This window comes from Orycteropus afer, unplaced genomic scaffold (assembly GCF_000298275.1).
Source record: "Orycteropus afer afer isolate SDZICR_OR568_19922 unplaced genomic scaffold, OryAfe1.0 scaffold01566, whole genome shotgun sequence".
Lineage (NCBI taxonomy): Eukaryota > Metazoa > Chordata > Mammalia > Tubulidentata > Orycteropodidae > Orycteropus > Orycteropus afer.
In genome coordinates, this window is record NW_006923153.1 from 35,536 (window position 1) to 55,398 (window position 19,863).

At 48.1% G+C, this 19,863-nt stretch overlaps 1 protein-coding gene across 1 annotated transcript; it reads right to left on the bottom strand.

Annotated features, from left to right (window-relative positions):
* Positions 1 to 2,900: 2,900 nt before the first annotated feature.
* Positions 2,901 to 16,206, bottom strand: LOC103213314 (L3MBTL histone methyl-lysine binding protein 1; the record flags this gene model as incomplete). Its single annotated transcript, XM_007959138.2, is given in 16 exon segments — positions 2,901 to 2,959; positions 2,962 to 2,993; positions 3,091 to 3,158; positions 3,585 to 3,742; positions 7,375 to 7,424; positions 7,538 to 7,735; positions 7,919 to 8,018; positions 8,825 to 8,939; positions 9,428 to 9,538; positions 9,705 to 9,790; positions 10,400 to 10,476; positions 10,910 to 11,061; positions 12,616 to 12,707; positions 13,064 to 13,199; positions 14,164 to 14,268; positions 16,124 to 16,206. Coding segments are annotated over 16 exon segments (1,622 nt in total), but the record flags the coding sequence as incomplete, so codon positions are not given.
* Positions 16,207 to 19,863: the final 3,657 nt, after the last annotated feature.

Consider the following 19,863-nt stretch of genomic DNA (forward strand, 5'->3'; position numbering starts at 1 on the left):
CATCTTCCTTCTGAGGAGTGGCTGGTGGGTTTGAACCACCAGCCTTCTGGTTAGCAGTCAAGTGCCTTAGGCACTACGCTACCAGAGCTCTCCCACTTCTGTATAGTTCCTTTCAAAGCTCAGGGCTCCAGGATTATCTTCTGTATCTCTGTCAATTGGTTTTTCCTTTCTTTGTTGAAGAGAGTCTGTGTTGCTTGTCTGCCTATTCCTCCATCTTACTAGAAGTCTCTCTTTTCTTCCTTTCTTATCTTTTTAATTACCTCTTGCTTTCTTCATGTATGATGTTCTTGATGTCATCCCACAATTCCTCTGGTTTTGGTCACTGGTGTTCAATACATCAAATCTATTCTGTAAAAGGTCTCTAAATTCAGGAGAGGTATTTTCAAGGTCATATTTTGGTTCTCATGGACTTGTTTAATTGTCTTCAACTTCAACCTGAACTTGCATATGAGCAGTTGATGGTCTGTTCCACAATCAGCTCCTGCCCTTGTTTTGGCCAAAGATACTGAACTTCTCCATCGTCTCCTGCCACAGATATAGTCAATCTGATTCATGTGTACTCCATCTGGTGAAGTCCACATGTATAGTCGTTGCTTATGGTGTTGAAAAAAGGTATCTTCAATGAATAAGTCATTGGTCTTGCAAAATTCTATCATGCAATCTCCAGCATTATTTCTGTCATCATATTTTCCAACTACCAGTAACTCTTCTTTGTTTTCAACTTTTGCATTCCAGTCACCAGTGATAATTAACACATTTTGATTGCATGTTTGGTCAATTTCAGACTGCAAAAGTTGGTAAAAATCTTCAATTTCCTCATCTTTGGCTTTGGTGGTTGGTGAATTTCAATAATAGTAGTATTAACTGGTCTTCCTTGTAGGCATATGGATATTATCCTATCACTGACAGTGATGTACTTCAGGACAGATCTTGAAACACTCTTTGTGATGATGAATGCCACACCATTCCTCTTCAATTTGTCATGCCTGGCATAGTACATCATACGGTTGTCCAATTCAAAATGGCCAAAACCAGTCCATTTCAGCTCACTAATGCCTAGAACATCAATCTTTTTGTGTTCCAGTTCATTTTTTACAACTTCCAGTTTTCCTAGATTCATACTTTATATGTTCCATGTTCCAATTATTAATGGATGTTTGCATCTGTTTCTACTCATTTTGAGTCGTGCCACATCAGCCAACGGAGGTCCCAAAAGCTTTACTCTATCCATATCATTAAAGTCATCGCTACTCTGAGGAGTCAGCTCTTCCCCAGTCAAATTTTGAGTGCCTTACAACCTGATGGGCTCATTTTCTGGCACTATATCGGACATATTTCAGGGCTATTCATAACGTTTTCCAGTAATACACCAGACAGTGTTTTACTGCTATTCATAAGGTTTTCACTGGCCAATTCTTAGAGAAGTGGATGGTCTTCTCCTTCTCCTGAGTCTGTCTTAGCCTGGAAGCTCCGCTGAAACCTGCCCACCATGGGTAACCCTGCTGGAATTTTGCAACACGGTGGCATAGCCTCCAGCCTCATAGCAACATGTAGCCACCACAGGACAACAAACTTACAGACAAGTTCGTCTCCCTTAGTTGCTCCTAACCCCTCTGCACCTGCCTACCTCAGGCAACGGCCTTAAAATAGAGCCACCCACAAGCAAAAAGCAGCCCCCAATTCTTGGCCCACCTACCTTGGGCCCCAGCCTTAAAACAGAACTGCCCTCAAACGAAAAGCAGCCTCCAAGCCCCCAGGTCCACCTGTCTTGGGGCTGGGCCTTAATATAGAACCACAACCAAGTGAAAAGCAGCTCCCAGCCCACCTATATCAAGCCCTGGCCTTAAAATAGAGCCACTCCCAAGTGAAAAGCAGCCTCCAAGCCCCAGGCCAGCCTACCTCAGGCCCTGGCCTTAATAAAGAGCCATACCCAAGCAAAAAGCAGCCCACAATACCCGGGCCCACCTACCTCAGGCCCCATCACATCTCATTATGATGTGATAAATATTATTATTTGTTATACAGTGATATGATATGTTGTTGTGTACTTTTTTGCTGTGTATTAATATATACAGTAGTGATATAATTATACCAGATATTCTGATACAATAACATATTATCATTTTTAAGCTTCACAGTGGCTCTGGGAGGTAGTCATTACTATATCCATTTTACCTCCACTTTGTTGTTGTTAGGTGCCACAGAGTCAATTTCAACTCACAGCAACCCCACGTGACAGACTAGAATTGTCTCTAGGCTTTTCTTGGCTGTAATCTACAGAAGACGACGATCAGATCTTTCTCCTGAGGAACCGCTGGGTGGGTTCAAACTGCCAACCTTTTGGTTAGCAACTGAGTGTGTACTTAACCTTTGCCCTACCAAGGTTCCTTAAGTTTCTACTTTACAGATAAGAAAATGCCCAGACTCAGGGACAGTAAATGGCTCAAACTGGTAGACCTAGGATTTAAACCCACACTCTCTAAAGCTAGCATTCTTTTATCTACAACTCACTGCTTCTTATCTTTGGTAAGTTCCTGGGTCTTGATTTGAAGTCTGTTAGGATCCTTGCAGCAAGTAACAATACCTGTACCATTCACAATATGCTTTACTTTGTTGTTGTTGTTGTTGTTATGTGCCGTCGAGTCGGCCCCGACTCATAGCGACCCCTCCTTGGGTTTCCGAGGCAGTATCACTACGGAAGTAGGATTGCCCAACCTTCCTTCCGAGGAGTGGCTGGTGGGTTTGAACCGCCAGCCGTCTGGTTAGCAGGCAAGTGTCTTAGCCACTATGCTACCAGAGCTCCCATGCTTTACTTTAGTGACTGTCAATGCTGAAGCTAAGTTTGGAAACACAAGATTGGGCCAGAGAGCAGCAGAATGAACAGGATCCTGATGACCTTCCTAAGGATGGTCTGAACACAGAGGGTTCCCCAGCTCTCCAAGCCACGGGCCATACCAGATGTTTCTTCAGAAATGTGGGTCACTGTGACTAGTCTCATCCCAGTGGGTCAACAGAGGCCTCTTCCCTAGCCAGGGGACGTACTGGGGGGACACAGTGACCCCTTCTCAGTCTCCCACACTGCATGTGCACCTTACCTCATCTTTGAAGAGTCGTGCTTGGTCCTCACAACCTGTCAGAGTCTGAACAAAGCCGAAGACCTTGGAAATCAAAGAAGATATGTTGACAAGGGGATGGAGATTTGGAAGTGTAGGGAAAAGGCCAGTCTACATGGCCTCAGTGCCTTCTGAGCTGCAAGAATGTTGTTTTTTCTTATCAGCCTAAGAGGATCCAGTGTCCCTGTGCTGCTGGGTGTCAAGGTATGGTCCTTGATCCTGAGGCCCCGAGGCTGAAGCACATCTCTCTCACTCCCCACCCACCGGGATGGACCCATAAGCCCACACTGGGCAGCTAGAAGAAACTGGACAGCAGAGATGAGCAGGGGATAGTGTCAGGAGTAGTGTTAAGCTCTGCCAGAGGTGGGCCTCTCCTGAGCCCTCCCATGGGGTGTGGTGAGAGGGAGAACCAGGGGAGGAGGAGGAAAAGAAGGAGAAGAAGGGGAAGAGAAAGGGCTCCTCACGCCTCACCTCATCGATGGTCCACTTGGCGACTGTTGAGGCTGAGATACCTGCCACTCCAGGCAGGAGCTTGCACTGCTGCTCCCAGCACACAGAGAGTGAACGGTCTGGGTGGGCTGACAAGGCTGACATGAAGAGGGACTGGTGCATGACGCCAGTGGTGAGTGCTGAAAGCAGAGGCAGGGGCAGGGGCTGGCAGGCTGACACAGAGGATGGGTCTGATCCCCGAGGCCTGCTCATACCCATGCCACTAGGGAGACTGGATGGCAGAGCAGACAGGACCAGGGTCCCCTTCCAAGAGAGGTCCTTGCAGAGACAAGAGTGAGGTCCATATCTCCTCACTCCTGATGCAGTGCTTACTTCTTGTGGTGGACCCCTACGCTCTTAGGTCAGCTGTGTGAAATGACCCGACTGCCAAGCTTCTGGAGAAAAGCTCCCATCACCCTAGGCCCCACAGCATCCCAGAAGGTACCATTCTCTGGAAACATTGCATCAAAATGGTCCCCAGCATCCAAGCAAGCTCAGCCATGACATCAGCAATCCATTTGTCATTTTTTCTTAAGTCCTTCTGGGACCTGGCCAACTTTCTTATCAGACCCAGATAGAAACCCACCCTACTGGCCTCAAGCCCCAGTTTCTCTCCCCTATTCCATCAGCCTGATCTGGTTTGGTACCCCTCTACTCAGGCACCTGGAAGGTGATCCATAGCCTACTTGCCAACTCCATCTTGCCTGACACTTTGCTTCCTGGTCTGTTCCTAGAATCCTTGCTCCTGATCACCAGCCCCCATGGATCTGATGATGGGTGCTCTCTGCTTAGCTTCTTCCTTATCCAGGCCTGGCACTTGCCCGCTGGGAATGCATTTACGTCTGCCTGCTCTGACAAACATGGCCCTCTGCCCACCTCTGCCAGCCTTAGTAGAGGCTACAATGGTGCTAATTCTATTCATTGATGAATACAGCACCTCCACTGCCCTTTTCTCAAAGGCCCTCCCCTGCTCATCACAGATCGTCCTGGTCTCTTCCCTTGTCGCTTCAGCCTTTCACCTTGACTCTTCTGCACCTCACAATCACACCCAGGACTTCTGGAATGGCATAACCAGTCCCACTGATAGTTCTTCTGTAACTTTGTCTCCTTACTATCTTCCCTGTTCATCAGACCAAACCTGAGCTCCTCACCCCACTCCAAATAGCTCCACTTTCAGTATCACCAAGGAGCCTGCTCCCTCAGCACAGCTCAGATCAGCTCCTCCCATGACCAGGCTGGGAGGCAACCAGGGTCTCCCATGAGTGTCTCCATCATTAACAAGTCTGGCCTCCCCTCAGGGTGTTCCTTCTTTGAAGCCCTGTATCTGGTCCACCATTTAACTTGGTGGGGGTTTGAGTTGCTGGGGAACAAGTGTGTAGGCAGATTCCTTCCTTATCTATCTTCCCCAGGGCATAGGACAGAGCTCTCAGAGGCAGCCAACCATCTAGCTGCAGGTCAGAAACATCTGTTCTTTCAAACGGCTGACCCTATGTGGCTTGACTGACTCTATGAGCAGGGTGAGCCCTGCCCTCTCTAAGCAGCCTTCCCTTTGGAGCTGTTTCCCAGCAAACCCTGGAGCCTATACTGAGGGGTCTACCCCAGATGTGTGAGAACACATCTCTGGAATAGAACACAGTGAACAGTGTTCCCTCTGTGCAAGAGGTAAGCTGGTGGAGCAGAAGAGCCCTCGCAGACCTGGACTCTTTCCCCTGTTCTGCCCCTGAAGTGCCTCGAGGTCTTGGGCAAGTCCTTCCTCATTCTCTCTGGGCCACAGCCTCAGCCTCTGGAAAGATTTAACTTCCCAACAGTTCCACAGCATGATTCTGGAATGAACATTGTAGGCAAGTGCCCTCTGGTGATGAGAACTTTGCCCTGCAATGGAAGCCTACCCAATGCCAAGGTCAAGTAGGAGAGGTACCAGGAATCCTCACTTTGAGGGGCATGGAAACAGGCCAAAACCTTCACCACTCAGGCCTAGGGCTGCAGGAATTGCCTATTTCCACCAAAGGGAAACAATATGGAAGTTCAGCAAGAGGAGTCAGACAAGAGATTAGAATAATAATTCCAGCAAGCAGCTGTGCTAGGGATTTTATGTGGATCATCTCCTTTAAGCCTCTCCACCACCTTATGAGATAGGTCCTATTATTATCTGTATTTTACTGATGAAGAAGCTGAGGCCGGAGAGGTGCAGTCACTTGCCCAAGGTCTCACAGCCTATAAAAGGCTATGCTCTCAATCACTATACTATATATTGCTCAGGCTACTGGAATAGCTTGGGCCTTACCCAGAAACTGTGCAATGAACCAAATTACTTCTCTTCCAGCCTTAAAAAGATGTGCATTCAATTAAACCAAGGCAAGATTCCCAGTGACCCCGCTCCTGTCAGGTCTACGCTAAGCAGGTGAAGACACAAGATAAGATCAACACCCTGGGGAGGGATCACCTTCTCTTGAAGGGGATGAGAAGTAACCTCATATTTGGGTTGGGTGCCTTATGTCTAAAATACAGGCAGTCCCTGTGTTACAAATGAGATCAGTTCCTAAGTGTGTCTTTAAATCAAATTGGTAGGTAAGTCAAACAGGTGCATACAGTTCTTATTCAACCTTCTTTAGTACAAGACAGGATTACTCGTGGTGCAGTGATTAAGCGCTCAGCTGCTAACCCAAAGGTCAGTGATTCAAACTTACCAGCTGCTCCGTGGGAGGAAGATGAGGCAATCTGCTTCTGTAAAGATTTACAGAAATCTTGGAAATTCTATGGGCTAGTTCTACTCTGTCTTATAGGGTTGTTATGAGTCAGAATCAACTTGATGGCAGTGGGTTTTGGTTTTAGTGCAAGAAAAGGCTTGAAGCCTTTTCAGTGATTTGAAAGCTACACATGCAGTAAGTGAAGGCGACTGTGATGAAGAACTTATTGCGTGCAGGGGTTGGTTCAATCCTTTTGAAGTGAGGGCAAATTTACATAACACTAAAGCGCAAGTACGAATTGTCCATAAATCAGATGTTCACAGCCTGGGGACTTAATGTTCCAGCAACATGTAGCAGGAGAAGTCAGACCTGACTTTGAATACCAGCTCTGCCCTTTACAAGTCGAGTGACCTTGGGCAAGTGACTTCACAAGCTGAGTCCCACATTCCTCATCATGAAGTCAAAGAAAACATCCACCATTACAGGATGCTTGTGAGAGGCAAAGTGTATGTAAAGCATCCAGCACAGTGCCTGGCCTATAGCAGGTGCTCAGTAAACAGTAGCAGTAACTATTATTATTTCAGGTAGTTGGTACTTGAAAGGCAAGGATTATCTATGTTTGCAAACAAAGAAACTAAGGCTCAGAGATGTTCCCTGACTTGCCCAAGGTCACAATGGCCTCCACCCAGGAATCCTAGAATCAGAGAACAGCATAGCCAGGATGCATCAACCCATTTCACAGTGGAGAACCAGAGGCCCAGAGAGGCCCTGCATTTTTCCCGCAGACTCCAGCAAGGCCGGAGATGAACTTGGTTCTCAAATACTTTGCGGAAACCCACAGCCATGCCTTTGGTCTCTAAGAGAGAATCCTCAAGGGGCTCAACCACAAACTGGTAGGTGCACAGCTGTACCTTAGAAACCACACTCTTGTCACCGTTCAACCTCCCAAAGTATCTCAAATGAAGAGGCAGCCTCCATCCATCTTTTCCCCCTCTGGGCTCCTCTGCTCATTCATCCCATCAATTACTGAGCATCCACTGTGAACACATTGTGGAGGACAGGGAAGTAGATGACCTGGGACTTACTCTGAAAATCTTCCTGTGGGATCTTCCGATACTTTGGAGGACGTCCAATCCTGGAGAGAAAGGGACCAGGTCCACGGCAGGGATTCAGTGCCTAGTCTTGCCTAAGAATACACGAGGCCCTGAACCCAGGGAAGCCCAGGCCCTGACTCCATGCCCTCCGCACCGGCCGTGATGGCGAGGCTTCTTCCTTGGGGAAAAGCCTGAGAGGTTCCTCTTACGGGCCGAGGCCTCTGAGTCGGACAGCTCTGCTTTCAGCCGGCTCTGGTTCCTCTCAGCCAGCGGGCAGCCTGAGAGGCAATGGTGAGCTGTGAACTTGCCTGTGACGTGGCCAGAGCCATCACAACCAGGAGTAGGGCACTTCCTGGAGAAGAAGGACAGCATCAATTGGGCTGGATGCACCTGTCCCCACTGAGCCCTCTCTTCCCAACTGTGGCCCCACTCAGAGTGTGTCAGTGAACCCTGATCAGCTGGCACACAGTAGATGCAAAACAGACCCTCCCTGAACAATACCTATGGGTCTCTGAGCAGGAGCCCCTTCACTCACCGGTGATGAAAGCTGTACTTTGAGGTCCTAGTGTGTGGCAGGCTCTTATAGCCAAGAGGGGGACAGCCTCCAGGGGAAGCAGAGCTGGGCTCTCTGGGTCCTGAAGAAGCAGAAAGAAAAGTCAGCAGAGGATTTTGGGGGTGGGGAGAATAGAGGGCAAGGAAGGAAGTTTCCAGGAGGAAACTTAGGTCCCCATGTACAGGGGTCCTGTGCTAGGCTGTGCACCATTTCCTGCTACTTGGTATTGGCCCCTCTTTCAGGAATGAGGACCTGGTGGTTCTCATACACAGGCCATGCCCTTGGTCTCTGCCCCAAGGAGATCAATCCAGAGCTGGTAGAAGCACAGCTGTCACTAAGAAACCACATCAGGCAGATTCATATGTCTCTCTGTTTGTTCTCCCATTTTCATTTTCCAAACGCTTTTTTTTTTTTCTCGGTTCTGCCTATACTTGGAGAACATCACAGAGGATCAACATCCATGTGAGACAAAGAGGGCAACAGGGGGAAAATAAGGAGGGGGGAACCTGACTGTGATAACCAAGACTGAACATTCCAATGACGAGAACCCTTATCCCTGCCCAGGCAGAGGACCAGAATTTTACTGAAGGGAGCCAGCATTTCCTAGCAAACACAATGCATGCTCCATGTGACTCTGCTGGATGCTGAGAGAACTTCTCAGCACATGTCCCCAGTGAGCTTGCTCTTTTGCACCTCAATCCCCCAAACCAGACAACTAGGGGAGACAGAGGGCCCCCTAGGGTGAGGAGGAGAGGATGTGCCAGAGCTCACTGTGGGCGCCAGAGCCCCCTGGGCAAGCTATAAGGAAGGGAGAATGACCAGTGCTAGGAGGTGGGGAGGATGTCAGATGTCAGTGGGAAAGGGGCAAAGTGCCCTAAGGGTACACACGGAGAGGAGGTTGCAGGCCATGTCCTGTCTTGGAGCACCAGCCTGCAGGGTGGATGTCTGGGTGGTCGGCATCAATCCAGAAGTCATAAGCATGGCTCCAGCCATCAAAGTGGAGCTGAGAAGGAAAGGCCTCTGGAGGTTAGATGTTCCTTGTGGAGTCCAGCTTAGCCGGGAGCTCCCCCAGGCTCCAGGAGGCTCTCCCCATCCCTGGGGCCTGTCAGAAGCAAGATCCTAGATTGGGAGAACCAAGGTGCCCACCTCACAATAATCCCTCTCAGCTGCCATATTTTCTAAGGGTTTCGTTCATTAAATTACTGGCATCTCCCATTAACCTTTGAGCAAGACAGACAAGGATCGTTAGCCTCATTATACAGATGTAAAAGTTAAGGCTCAGAGATGGGAAATGAGTTGTCTGTACCCACAAAAGCAGGTCAGAGATGAGGCTAACACAAGAATCAAGTCTTCAGCCTCCAGTTTAAAGCTCCTTTCCCCACAATGTGCAGCCTTCCTTATGTCTGCCTCACGCTGGTCCTTCCTTTCTAACCAGTTTATAGGTTTCCTTCCCAACTGGCCACTTCCCCTGCGCCTGGATCCCAGGGCCACCTTTATCCGGTGATCCTCCACATCCTCCACGCTGGCCACACGAATCAGAGCAGGGTTCCTGCGGTCCACAGCCTCCAGCTTCATGTTGACCAGGAAGTTGTGAGGAGGTCGCTGCAGGGAGACAGGTGTCTTCAGGCCAATGCCCAGGTCAAGAGGGGAGGAACCCACGTGTTCTGTCTGTGGTCTGTCCCAAGGGAGAGACCAGGGTCCCATCCTGGCTGCCTCAGTGCACTGGTCTTCCTGAGCTCAGTTCTAAGGAAAAAGAGAGTTAACTCACCACCTTGAAGGCCCAAGTGGGCACAGCAGATGCCCCGGTTTCTTCCAGATACTTCTCCCAACAGAAGCTATCAGGGTCTGGGTAGTCTGGAGGAGAAGACGAGAAAAATGTCTAGCCACTCAGGTGCTGCTGTGCTGCTAGGGGAGCTCTGTGCCTCCAAGCAGGACCAGGAACAAGGAAGGGTGGAGGCCCCTGGAGTACTCTCCCCTTCCCCACTACCACAGCCAGCTCCATGCACTGGGCCCTAAACAGAAACAAGCAGCATCACCACCCCAACAGTTCACAGGGCTGGCTAGGAACCCTGGCTCCCATTACCCATCCTGGCCTTGCTGCTCCCACTCCAGCCCCAGCCCCATCTTAGCCTGTCATACTTGTACCATACATGTAACACTCCTGTAAGGAGGTGTACACCTTTCTTAGCTGTGGACTGCCTGCTTCCTTGCTGAAGTGGTCATCTAACTTTCTTCCCTTAAACCTCAATGGGGCCAAAGTTTGACAGGACTCTCCTAAAATAATCCCTCAATAGATAAGGCGTTCTCAACTCCCAGGCAAAGAAGCTGAGGCTCCAGGACATATGTGTCCTCTCACTCCATGCTAAACCCCCAGATAAAGAAGGATTGGTAAAGGATCAGGCGAGAGGGGTGGATGGCAGGGCCAGGCCTGGAAAAGGGCATCTGCTCAGGCTACAGGGTCACCTTGTGGAGGGGTGAGGGGTTTTCCTTGCTTCTGGCACCAGCCCACTGGGTGGATGTAAGGGCTGCTGGGATCACACCTGAAACCAAGAACACTTCACTGTCCCAGGTGAACCTCTGAGGCTCTGGGCCTACCATCCTACAACAGTTTGCTTCAGGGGTCACCCTCACCTAACTTCTTAGTGACAGACTAAGACGTGTGACTAGAAAGTTGGAAGACTGCAGCATTAACTGAAAACTCCTGATACCACCAAAATGTCTCAGGGGATAAGTCACAGAGGTTGCTTATCGGAACCTTGCTATTTTCAGATGAAATGCTTAATATTAAGCTTTTCTTATGATATATATTAAGTCCACAGGACAGTCAACGATGCCACCCACATCCCCCCCCCCCAAGGCAAGAAATGAATGTCAGGACTGGGCCAAGGTCACATGGTATCTGAGATTTGAAAGTAGCTGCCCTCACTCCAGCCATCCCTCACACCCCAACTCAAATCTGGGCCCTCTTACTACCAGTAGTCGTAAGTATCGTCCCAGTTGTCAAAGTGCACTAGGAAGCGGCTGTCCACTATGTCGGTCACACTGGCCACACAGACGAGGGATGGGTTCATGCGGTCCACAGCCTCCAACTTCATGCCCACCTGGAAGCCCAGGGGTGGGGGACTCTGGGGGCAAGAAGAGGGGCTGCGACTCCAAAGATTAGATAGGAACCTTAGGGAGCCAGTGTGTTATGTTCATGGGGGAGGAACAATTGAGAAAAGGAGGGTCATACGACTCCAAGACGGTAATCAGTGCCACTGACTGGTGCACATAGAAAAGGTTGAATGGGTGCGTATCTGGCTGTTATATTCTCAATGACAACAAAATAAAATATTAAAAAGATAGAAACAAAACTTTAAGAAGTGGGGGCCAGTTACCACAGCCAGCAGTAGCCCAGAGCTCACTGGCAAAGGAGGAACAGGGGAGAAGCCACAACAGGATGGAGGCATGGGGGAGGAGAGGGGAGAATAGGCTGGGAAGAGAGGGGACATTCAGGGCGGGAACTTATGCCCATCAAAGTACACTCAGAGGAAGCCTCACCATGACCGAAGAAAAGCAACTGGCTGAAAGCTAGTCATTCACCCAGGGTGGCAGGCAGAGCACAAGTCTTCCTCTACCTGGACAGGCCTGGCCTAGCCTGGGCTGGGACAGTTGGCTCAACAGTGGGTGGTAGGGAAGGAAGAAGTGGACACGTGCAACAGGGCAGGGGGAGGAGACCAGTAATAACTGGGCATCTGCCACGTACTGGGAACAAGCTTCCAAAACCATCACTTTACTTGATCTTTACAATAACACTGAGATAGGTGTTATCACTACCATTTTATAAGTTAATTAACTTGCCCAGGACCATATGCTAGTCAGTGGTATGGCCAGGGTTTGAACAGTTTGACTTGAAAGTATGCATTCCCTGTCACAACAGTGGGTGGGACCCTATCCCAACCACTTAAGAACCTACAAATATGACCTCTGGGGCAGTTTGGGGTGGGGAAGCAATTACCCCTGCACTTGACTGCTAACCAGAAGGCTAGTGGTTCAAACCCACCAGCCATTCCTTCGGAAGGAAGGTTGGGCAATCCTACTTCCGTAGTGATACTGCCTCGGAAACCCAAGGAGGGGTCGCTATGAGACAGGGCTGACTCGACGGCACATAACAACAACAACAACAACAACAACGTACAGCATGGAGAACCCTTAGCCTAAAGGGCCGGTAGATTTTTGATACATTAGTATTTCTAATGGGGAACACCTTTACTGCTGGAAAAAGCTGCCAGCTGCTTTGAACAGAGAAAGACAAGAGGTGAGCTGTTGGGAATGAATGCAAGAGCTTCAGCGTTGTTCAAAAGAAGCTCCCAGAATAGAGACTTTGATCTTCACAGCAGAGCAAACCAAGCAAGGAAACGTGAACAATAACGTCTCACGGCCAGGCCGATATAACCAGGGGTTCTGAGGTGGTATGTTGAGGAGAGGATTTCTGCAATAGGGAAGGAAGGAGGGAACTGAGGAAAAACCTATAACCAGCTGCCCCCTATGGCCCTTGTCCCTGCCAAGCTGCGTTCACACTTGACGTGAGGGATCATAACAAAGCTGAGAACTTGAGCTGCTGAGTCAGACACCCTGGGAGAGGCCGGTACAGGGACTCTGTCCCAGGGGGTTGATATCACTTGCTCAGGGGCACTCACGTGGCTCTGGCTCACAAACAGGTGCTTGGGGGCAGCCTGAGCTCTTGTGCTGCGCAGGTACTGGCTCCAGCTGAACTCCTCCTCCTTGTAACCTAGGCCCCTCGGGGGGGACAAACAGAGCGCCGTGCAGACAGAGGCTGGGCTACGGGGAGGGCACCCCATGCTGAAGCGGCAGAATCAGGCCAAGGACCCCACAACTTTTCAAGAATCTGCCCTGAAAGCAGGGCATGACCTGGGTGGATACTCAAAGGGCAAGGCCAAAGCAGAAGCCCTGGGACTTCTGGTCAACTCAGTCCTGGGGCAGTGTGCTATCAGCATACAATGAAAAACAGGCTGGTTTTGGATTGGCCAACAGGAATCAGAAAGCACAGAGCTGGAAGTAGGGGGGACCAAGGGTGGGATCTGAGGACTTGCTGCCTCACCATGACCAACTTTGGCTAGGCCTTACCTTTCGGGGGCTGCAGTTTGTGCCCGGTCTTCTCAAACCAGCCAGCAGGGTGAATGTCAGGGGAGTTGGCATTGATCCAGAAGTCATGGCACTCGGAATACCCATCAAAGTGTAGACGTAGGCGGTAACCACACACCTGGCCCCATGAGGGGGAATCACAGGGACTCCAATGCCGGCACATGCCCCACTCCCTACCCCTCACTTCTCCTGGCTCAGTGTGGTGGTCTAAAGGGCTATAAAGCTACCAGGCTCCCCATCTCCACCCTTCTTCACTCACAGCTTTCCCCTGTCTTGAACTTTGCCCCACTCCCTCCCATCTAACAATGAAGACATCACCCAATTCCTCATGTACTTGTAAGCCCTGAGTTCAGGGTCTATGACATCTTCCTGCCCTTTCCAGCCTTGGACAGAACCCCAAAGGTACCTACTAAGCCTTGGGCCTGCTTAGAGCCCCTGACAATCTTTCCTTCTGCCACCTTATCTCACTGCTCCCCGTGCACACACTGTGCTTTCACCTCACTGAGCTCATGGCAGTTTCTTGAACATGGTAGCCTGGTCCATGCCCTAAAGCCCACTTGGCTGCTTCTGCCTGGAATGCCCTGCTCATGCCTAACTCAACTCTTAAGACTCATAAAGGAGGCTCTTCTTGTAGAAAGCTTTCCCACCTTCTCTGGCAGAACTAACCACTCTTTCCCTGTGCTATTCCTGCTCACATCTGTCACCAGCCTTGTGGTATGTCACCAATGGTTATCTGGCTGGTTCCCTACCTAACAGTGAGCTCCTAGAGGGAAAGGACCTTGGCTGGCTCTTGCCAACATTCCCAGGCCTTGGGATCTCTCCTCCTTAGGCTCCCCTAGCACTAATATATACTCCTTCACTAATTGCACCACCCCACAACACTTCATCTGTTATTTCTTCACATTTTAGCTTTCCTTGTATCCCCTACTAAACTATACTTTGCAAGAGCAGGGCACTGTTTCCCTTATCTGAGTCAATGCTCTCCATGGCCCCAACAGACTTTATCATCTATCATACATGATATGATCTGATGTCATAAAGTTTCAGAGAAACTACCCCTGTAGTACCAACACTCAGCTCACCTCAGCCACAGTGAGGATGAAGTACATGGACGGGTGTTGAGGGTCAATGCCTTCCAACTTCATGCCCAGTTTGAAGCCATTCTTATTATGAGTGACTGCCTGGTACTGTCAATGCACAGATTGGAGAGGACACAGCTTCCATCCAGTCTTATCCTTGCCTAGTGGGCTTGGGGTGAAGGAGCTGCCTTTAGGCCCCACCCGCCTGGTACTACCAAGGAGTTAGCTTACTTGGGGACCCTTAATATAGGGATGCAGAGAGGGACAGAATAGCTCCCAGATCCCTTGAAAAATGTAGGCTGAGTCAGGAATGGACATAAGGGCCCCCTCTTTCCCAAGTAATGAAAAGATCAGTGTATACTGTTAGATGGATAGAGGTAAGTATTGATTTGGGTGAAGAGAAGGGCAATGTACCAAATGTGAGTGATCAATATGGTGGCATCGAGGAAGAGAAAGACATAGAGAGGTACGTGGGAGGTACAGACAACAAAGATGAACCCTTTTACACATACAATACTGCGTTATCAGTGAAGGCAAACATGCGTATATGGGTACACAGATGGGTGGACAGGCTGAATTAGTAGGTATGTCTATGAAGTGGGGAGTGTATCCAAGAACGTGTATAGAGTTGGCAGACAACGGTCCTATAAGTTTATGTGTATGATCTGAATTCCCAGGTGTATAGTAGAGCTGACAAGAGGCAAGGTGGTAGTCACTGCTTGGTCACAGCCAGCTACCCAGAGGGACCAAATAATTCAACCTGTGGGCTCGGAACCATAGTCACAGAGGACATCAAGCTCAACTGGCATAACATACTACACAAAACATTGTTCCATCTCCTACTTTGGCGAGTAGTGACTGGGATCTTAAAAGCTTGCAAGCTGCCATCTAAATGCAACGATGGGTCTCTCCTCATCCAGAGCAAAGAAGAATGAAGAAAACCAAAAATTCATGGATACAATCAGTCCTAGTGATTGGTACATCATCCAATTTATAGCCTATTTGACTATGAAACCAGAAGAACTAGATGGTGCCCGACTACCAATGTCAACCACTTGGAAAGGGATCTATGTAGGAGATCCTAGATAGAGAGAGAGAACAATGTGGACAAAACTCAAAATCATTTGGAGAAAAAAAAAGGTGGGGGGACCAGGTTTCTTGGTCCAATAGAGCCTGGTAGAACCACTGAGACTATGGCCCCTAGCTGCCTGTCAGGTCTGGAATTGAACCCACACCTGTGGCTTCCAGCCAAGCATAAGACAGGCATATGAGTTGAACATGTACCTGAGGTAGATACACTCCTTGGAGAGAACAATCATGGGAAAAAAAGGGCTGCTTATGCAGCGGGAGACAGCTCAAGGGGCAGGAGAGCATGGAGGGATGGACACAGGGAAGAGGTAATTATCAGGAGGAAGTGGGAGGGGAGCTATTGCATTGTTGTAAATTGTGGTCAATGTCATGAGACAAAGTGTATGTGAACTGCTGTATGGAAAGCGAATTTGCTCTGTAAATCTTCACCCAAATCACAGTAAAAAATAAATTTTAAAAAATCAGTTATTAAAAATTCTATGGACAAATAATAGACAAGCCTATAAGGTGAACAATATACTAGGTTTTGAGGAGGAAAAAAAATACTACTAGAGAGGTATACATTTCCTAGAACAATCAACCATAAAAAAAAAAAAAAAAAAATCAGTGTACAGAGTTGAGAATAGAAGGCACCAGAATTCAAAAGACCCAGTGACAGGGGTGAGCCTGGGTTCCAACTCTGTGTTCCTTCCCAGCCCAAAAGCCCCTTATAGTGTGCCATCTCTACTCTGGCTCCATAAACAAGCTGCCCCCCTTCCATTCTGCCAGTCTATGAGGGATGTCAGACACAGAAAATCCCAGAAGACCTGAGTTTGGTGCTGAGTCCCTGGGCTGGGAAGACAAGTTCCTCCTAGGTGGAAATTATCCAACTCACGTCCTGGAAGAGGCTGATGGGGGCAGTGATAGCCTTCTGCTCTTCTAGGTAGGACTCCCATGACCAGCCTTCCTTCTTCTCACCTGACAAGGCAGAAAGGAGACAGACATGCTGACCCCTGGGCTGCTGCTCATGTAATACTACTTTCCTCGGTTTCCCCTAACTAAGCTCTACCTTTACTGCCAAAACAAGCCTTTGTCTATAGTCTCATGATGTGCCCGGTCCCCACCTAGTCATGATGGTGCCAGAAACAGGGGGCTCAAAGTTGAGGCTACACCAAACTCTGTCCACCCTACCCCACCCACCTACCCACCACCCAGCCCTGCCACTATCAGCAGAAGTACTGTGGATTATACAGCAGCTAACTGCTGCTCAGTATGACTTGAGGTTACGGTCCCTGCCACAAGGGAGTTCTGTTCTCTGCCCTCAGACACAGAGGAACATGGGCTGAAGCTGAGTGATGAGTCCTGAGCCAGGTGACTTAATAATCATAGTGCCCCTGTTACAGATTGAATTATGTCCCCCCAAAATATGTGTTGTAAATTCTAACCTCTATGCCTGTGGTTGTAATCCCATTTGGGAATGGGTTGTCTTTGGTATCTTAATGAGACAGGATTCCAAAATAAAATACAAACCCACTGCCATTGAGTCAATTCCAATTCAGTGACCCTAAAGGACAGAGTAGAACTGGCCCATAGGATTTCCAAGGCTATAAATCTTTATAGAAACAGACTGCCTCATTTTTCTCCCATGAAGTGGCTAGTAAGTTCAAACCACTGACCTCTTGGTTAGCAGCTGAACATTTTAACCACTGTGCCACCAGAGCTCCCAAGGCAGGATTAATGTACGGTGTGTATCTTGAGTCAACCTCTTTTGAGATATCAAAGAGATTAAACAAGCAAGCTAAAGAAGCAGAGATGGGGAAAGAGAGATGCCAAGCCTTATGAAAATCACCTAGGAGCAGAAGAAGCTCAAAGAAACAAGACCTTCCTCCAGAGCCAACAGAGAGAGCCTTCCCCTAGAGCCAGCAGCCTGAATCCAGACTTCTAGCCTCCTCAACCGTGAGAAAATAAATTCCTGTTTGTTAAAGACATCCACTTGTGGTATTTCTGTTATAGCAGCACTAGAGAACTAAGACAGCCAACCAAGTTCACAGGGAAAGAGCAGGATAAAAAGAAGTGAGAGAGAAAACAGAGAAAGAGGAAGAAATGGGAGAGCAGGGACACAGAATAAGAAAAAACCCTCTCTTTTTCAATTCTTCTTCCCCTGAACCTTTAGAGGCCCACACAGACACAAACGTGCATATATGTGGCCACAGAGTAAACAAACTGATTCCACAGTCCTCCCAGACATTCACACTGTGTGCACACAAACACACACACTCATGTGTACACACTGTCATCAGTGCTCTACCACCCCACATCTTGCTCATACCTCGGGAGTCTCAGGGTCCTGGGGAGGCAGAGATGACTTCCCCTGTAGGACCTTCAACTGAGCCTGAGATGGAGGCCTCACCTCCAACACCAAAGAGAAAAATGCATCAAAGCCTCAACAACTGGCTGTGAAGCAGGGTGACCAAGTCAGCCTCAATTTGTTTCAACTGAAGGCTACAGACAGCCACAGACAACTAAAGAGGGAACAACTCACAAGAATCAATTCATAGTGTGAATAGTTCCAATTCATTCTAGAAACTTCTGTGCCTCGATTTTGTCATCTGTACAATGTAGGTGATTTCATTTACCACACAGAGTCGTCATAAGGATTAAGTGAGATGCGGTGTGTAAAAGATTCTTATGAAATACAAAGTGCCGGGCTCATCTTACTGGTCCTTCCCAAGTCTCCACTGAGTCTGTCTGATTATCCTAGCTCTGGCTCACTTGCCCACCACTTTGGATCATTCAGACTTGGAATGATTTGTCACATGGAAAGAAGCTTTTTTCCATAGTTGGAACGTAAGGAGCTAGAAGCATGTGTCTTGAGGTGCCTAAACTCCTCCGCTACTGTACAGGCTCTTGAGATCTCAAACATCTAATACAGTTAGGCCAAAGCTGGTGTTTTCTTCATCAACTAATCAACCAAGCTATCAAACGTCTCAGAGGCAGACACTGACATATTAATTTATGGCGCATCTCTTCCTGCTATTCTTTGTCCCAGATGAAACCTAGACTATCCCTTAAAACACATCATTTATTATGCTCCCTCAAAAAAACTTCCACCTCTCTATTGTATTAGTTCATTGTTATAAAAAGTCAAGGAAAGGTTTATATAAGGAAGGAAACTTTCTTTGTTGGTTACCAGGGAGGGGAGGAGAGGGGAGGGAACACTGTCAAAATAAAATAATAATGAAACCTTCACTTCTACTCAGTCTTCATCCAGACTTACTGAGGCGGGAAAAGGGAACAGAAAGAGGACTTTAGGATGCCCGTCTTAGCATCTTCATGTTTCTTGACACTGGAATTCCACATTATCCTTCATAATACTTCTTTTATTTGTTCAAATCATTGCTACTATTACCAAGCCCTTCACAATAACCATTACCTCCTCCCTGGATGATATTCTTCTCTTTGCCTCATTTTTCCCAAACCATAACATAAGCTAAGGACTGATTACTTGCCATATTACTCATCTCAGGTACCAATAGCCATTTTTGGTTCCTCAACTCCAAGTTTACCTCCCACACTAGACATACTCCAACATGGCCAAGCTCTAAGGACCCCATGCCACAACAGAATTCTCTGGTCAATACTTTTTTCATTTGCCATCTTTTCTTGTCCCACTCCCTTCCTTTGCCACTTCCCTCCCTGGGCATTTAATACTTCATCATTCTCACTAATCATTAGGTATAACAAGTACACAGTCAGTTTACCATCACTTACTGCTTCCTTTTACCTTCATCATTCTTTTTACCATTTGGTAGTACCTCCTACATGCTAGGTCTAGTGCCATGCAGTATACAGGGATGCCACCGAGACTTCATACACATGGTCTCCTTTAATCCTCACAATGCCTTGAGGTAACATGCAAGATTTATTTGTTTTCACAGACAACACAGATGCAATGTAATCCACTAGAAAGGCCTAACCACTAAACCTTTTTGTAAAGACTGGATTTTCTCCCTATTCAAGCCTCTAGCCTCTTTCTGTTCATCCTTTACCATGATGAACAATGGGTTGAGCCTTTGGGAATATCCCTAAACCAATTAAGACCCAAGGCTTTTGTGTATGGTCATCCAATCTGTGCACTGTACATAGGCGCCCAGCCAATGGGAAAGTGGGGGCTAAAATCCAGCCCAGGCCCCTTGCCAAGTGATGTGGTTGAGTCTATTATGAAGAAAGGTTGCCATTTTCTACTTGGTCTGGTTGGTACAACTTGTCCAAAGGTACCATATAGGCTTGCCATGGCACTGATCCTCTCTTGACTTCTCGAAACGGTCCTTTGCTTATTCCCGTGTCCTTAAACCAAATGCCTGGCTAGCAATGTCTTTGACAAAATCTTACTGTCCAAAATCAATCTGGTAACATCTCTACCAAAGCCTGTTCCCCTTTTGGTATTACTAGCACAGTCACCCAACAGCAGCATAGTCAATACCTGTCAATGTTATAAATTCCCATCAATGCTGGGAGCTAGGCCACTGGTATTTCAAATACTAGCAGAGTTACCCAAGGTGGACCATTTTCAGCAGAGCTTCCAGACTAAAACAGATTAGGAAGAAAGACCCCGTGATCTACTTCTGAAAAAAC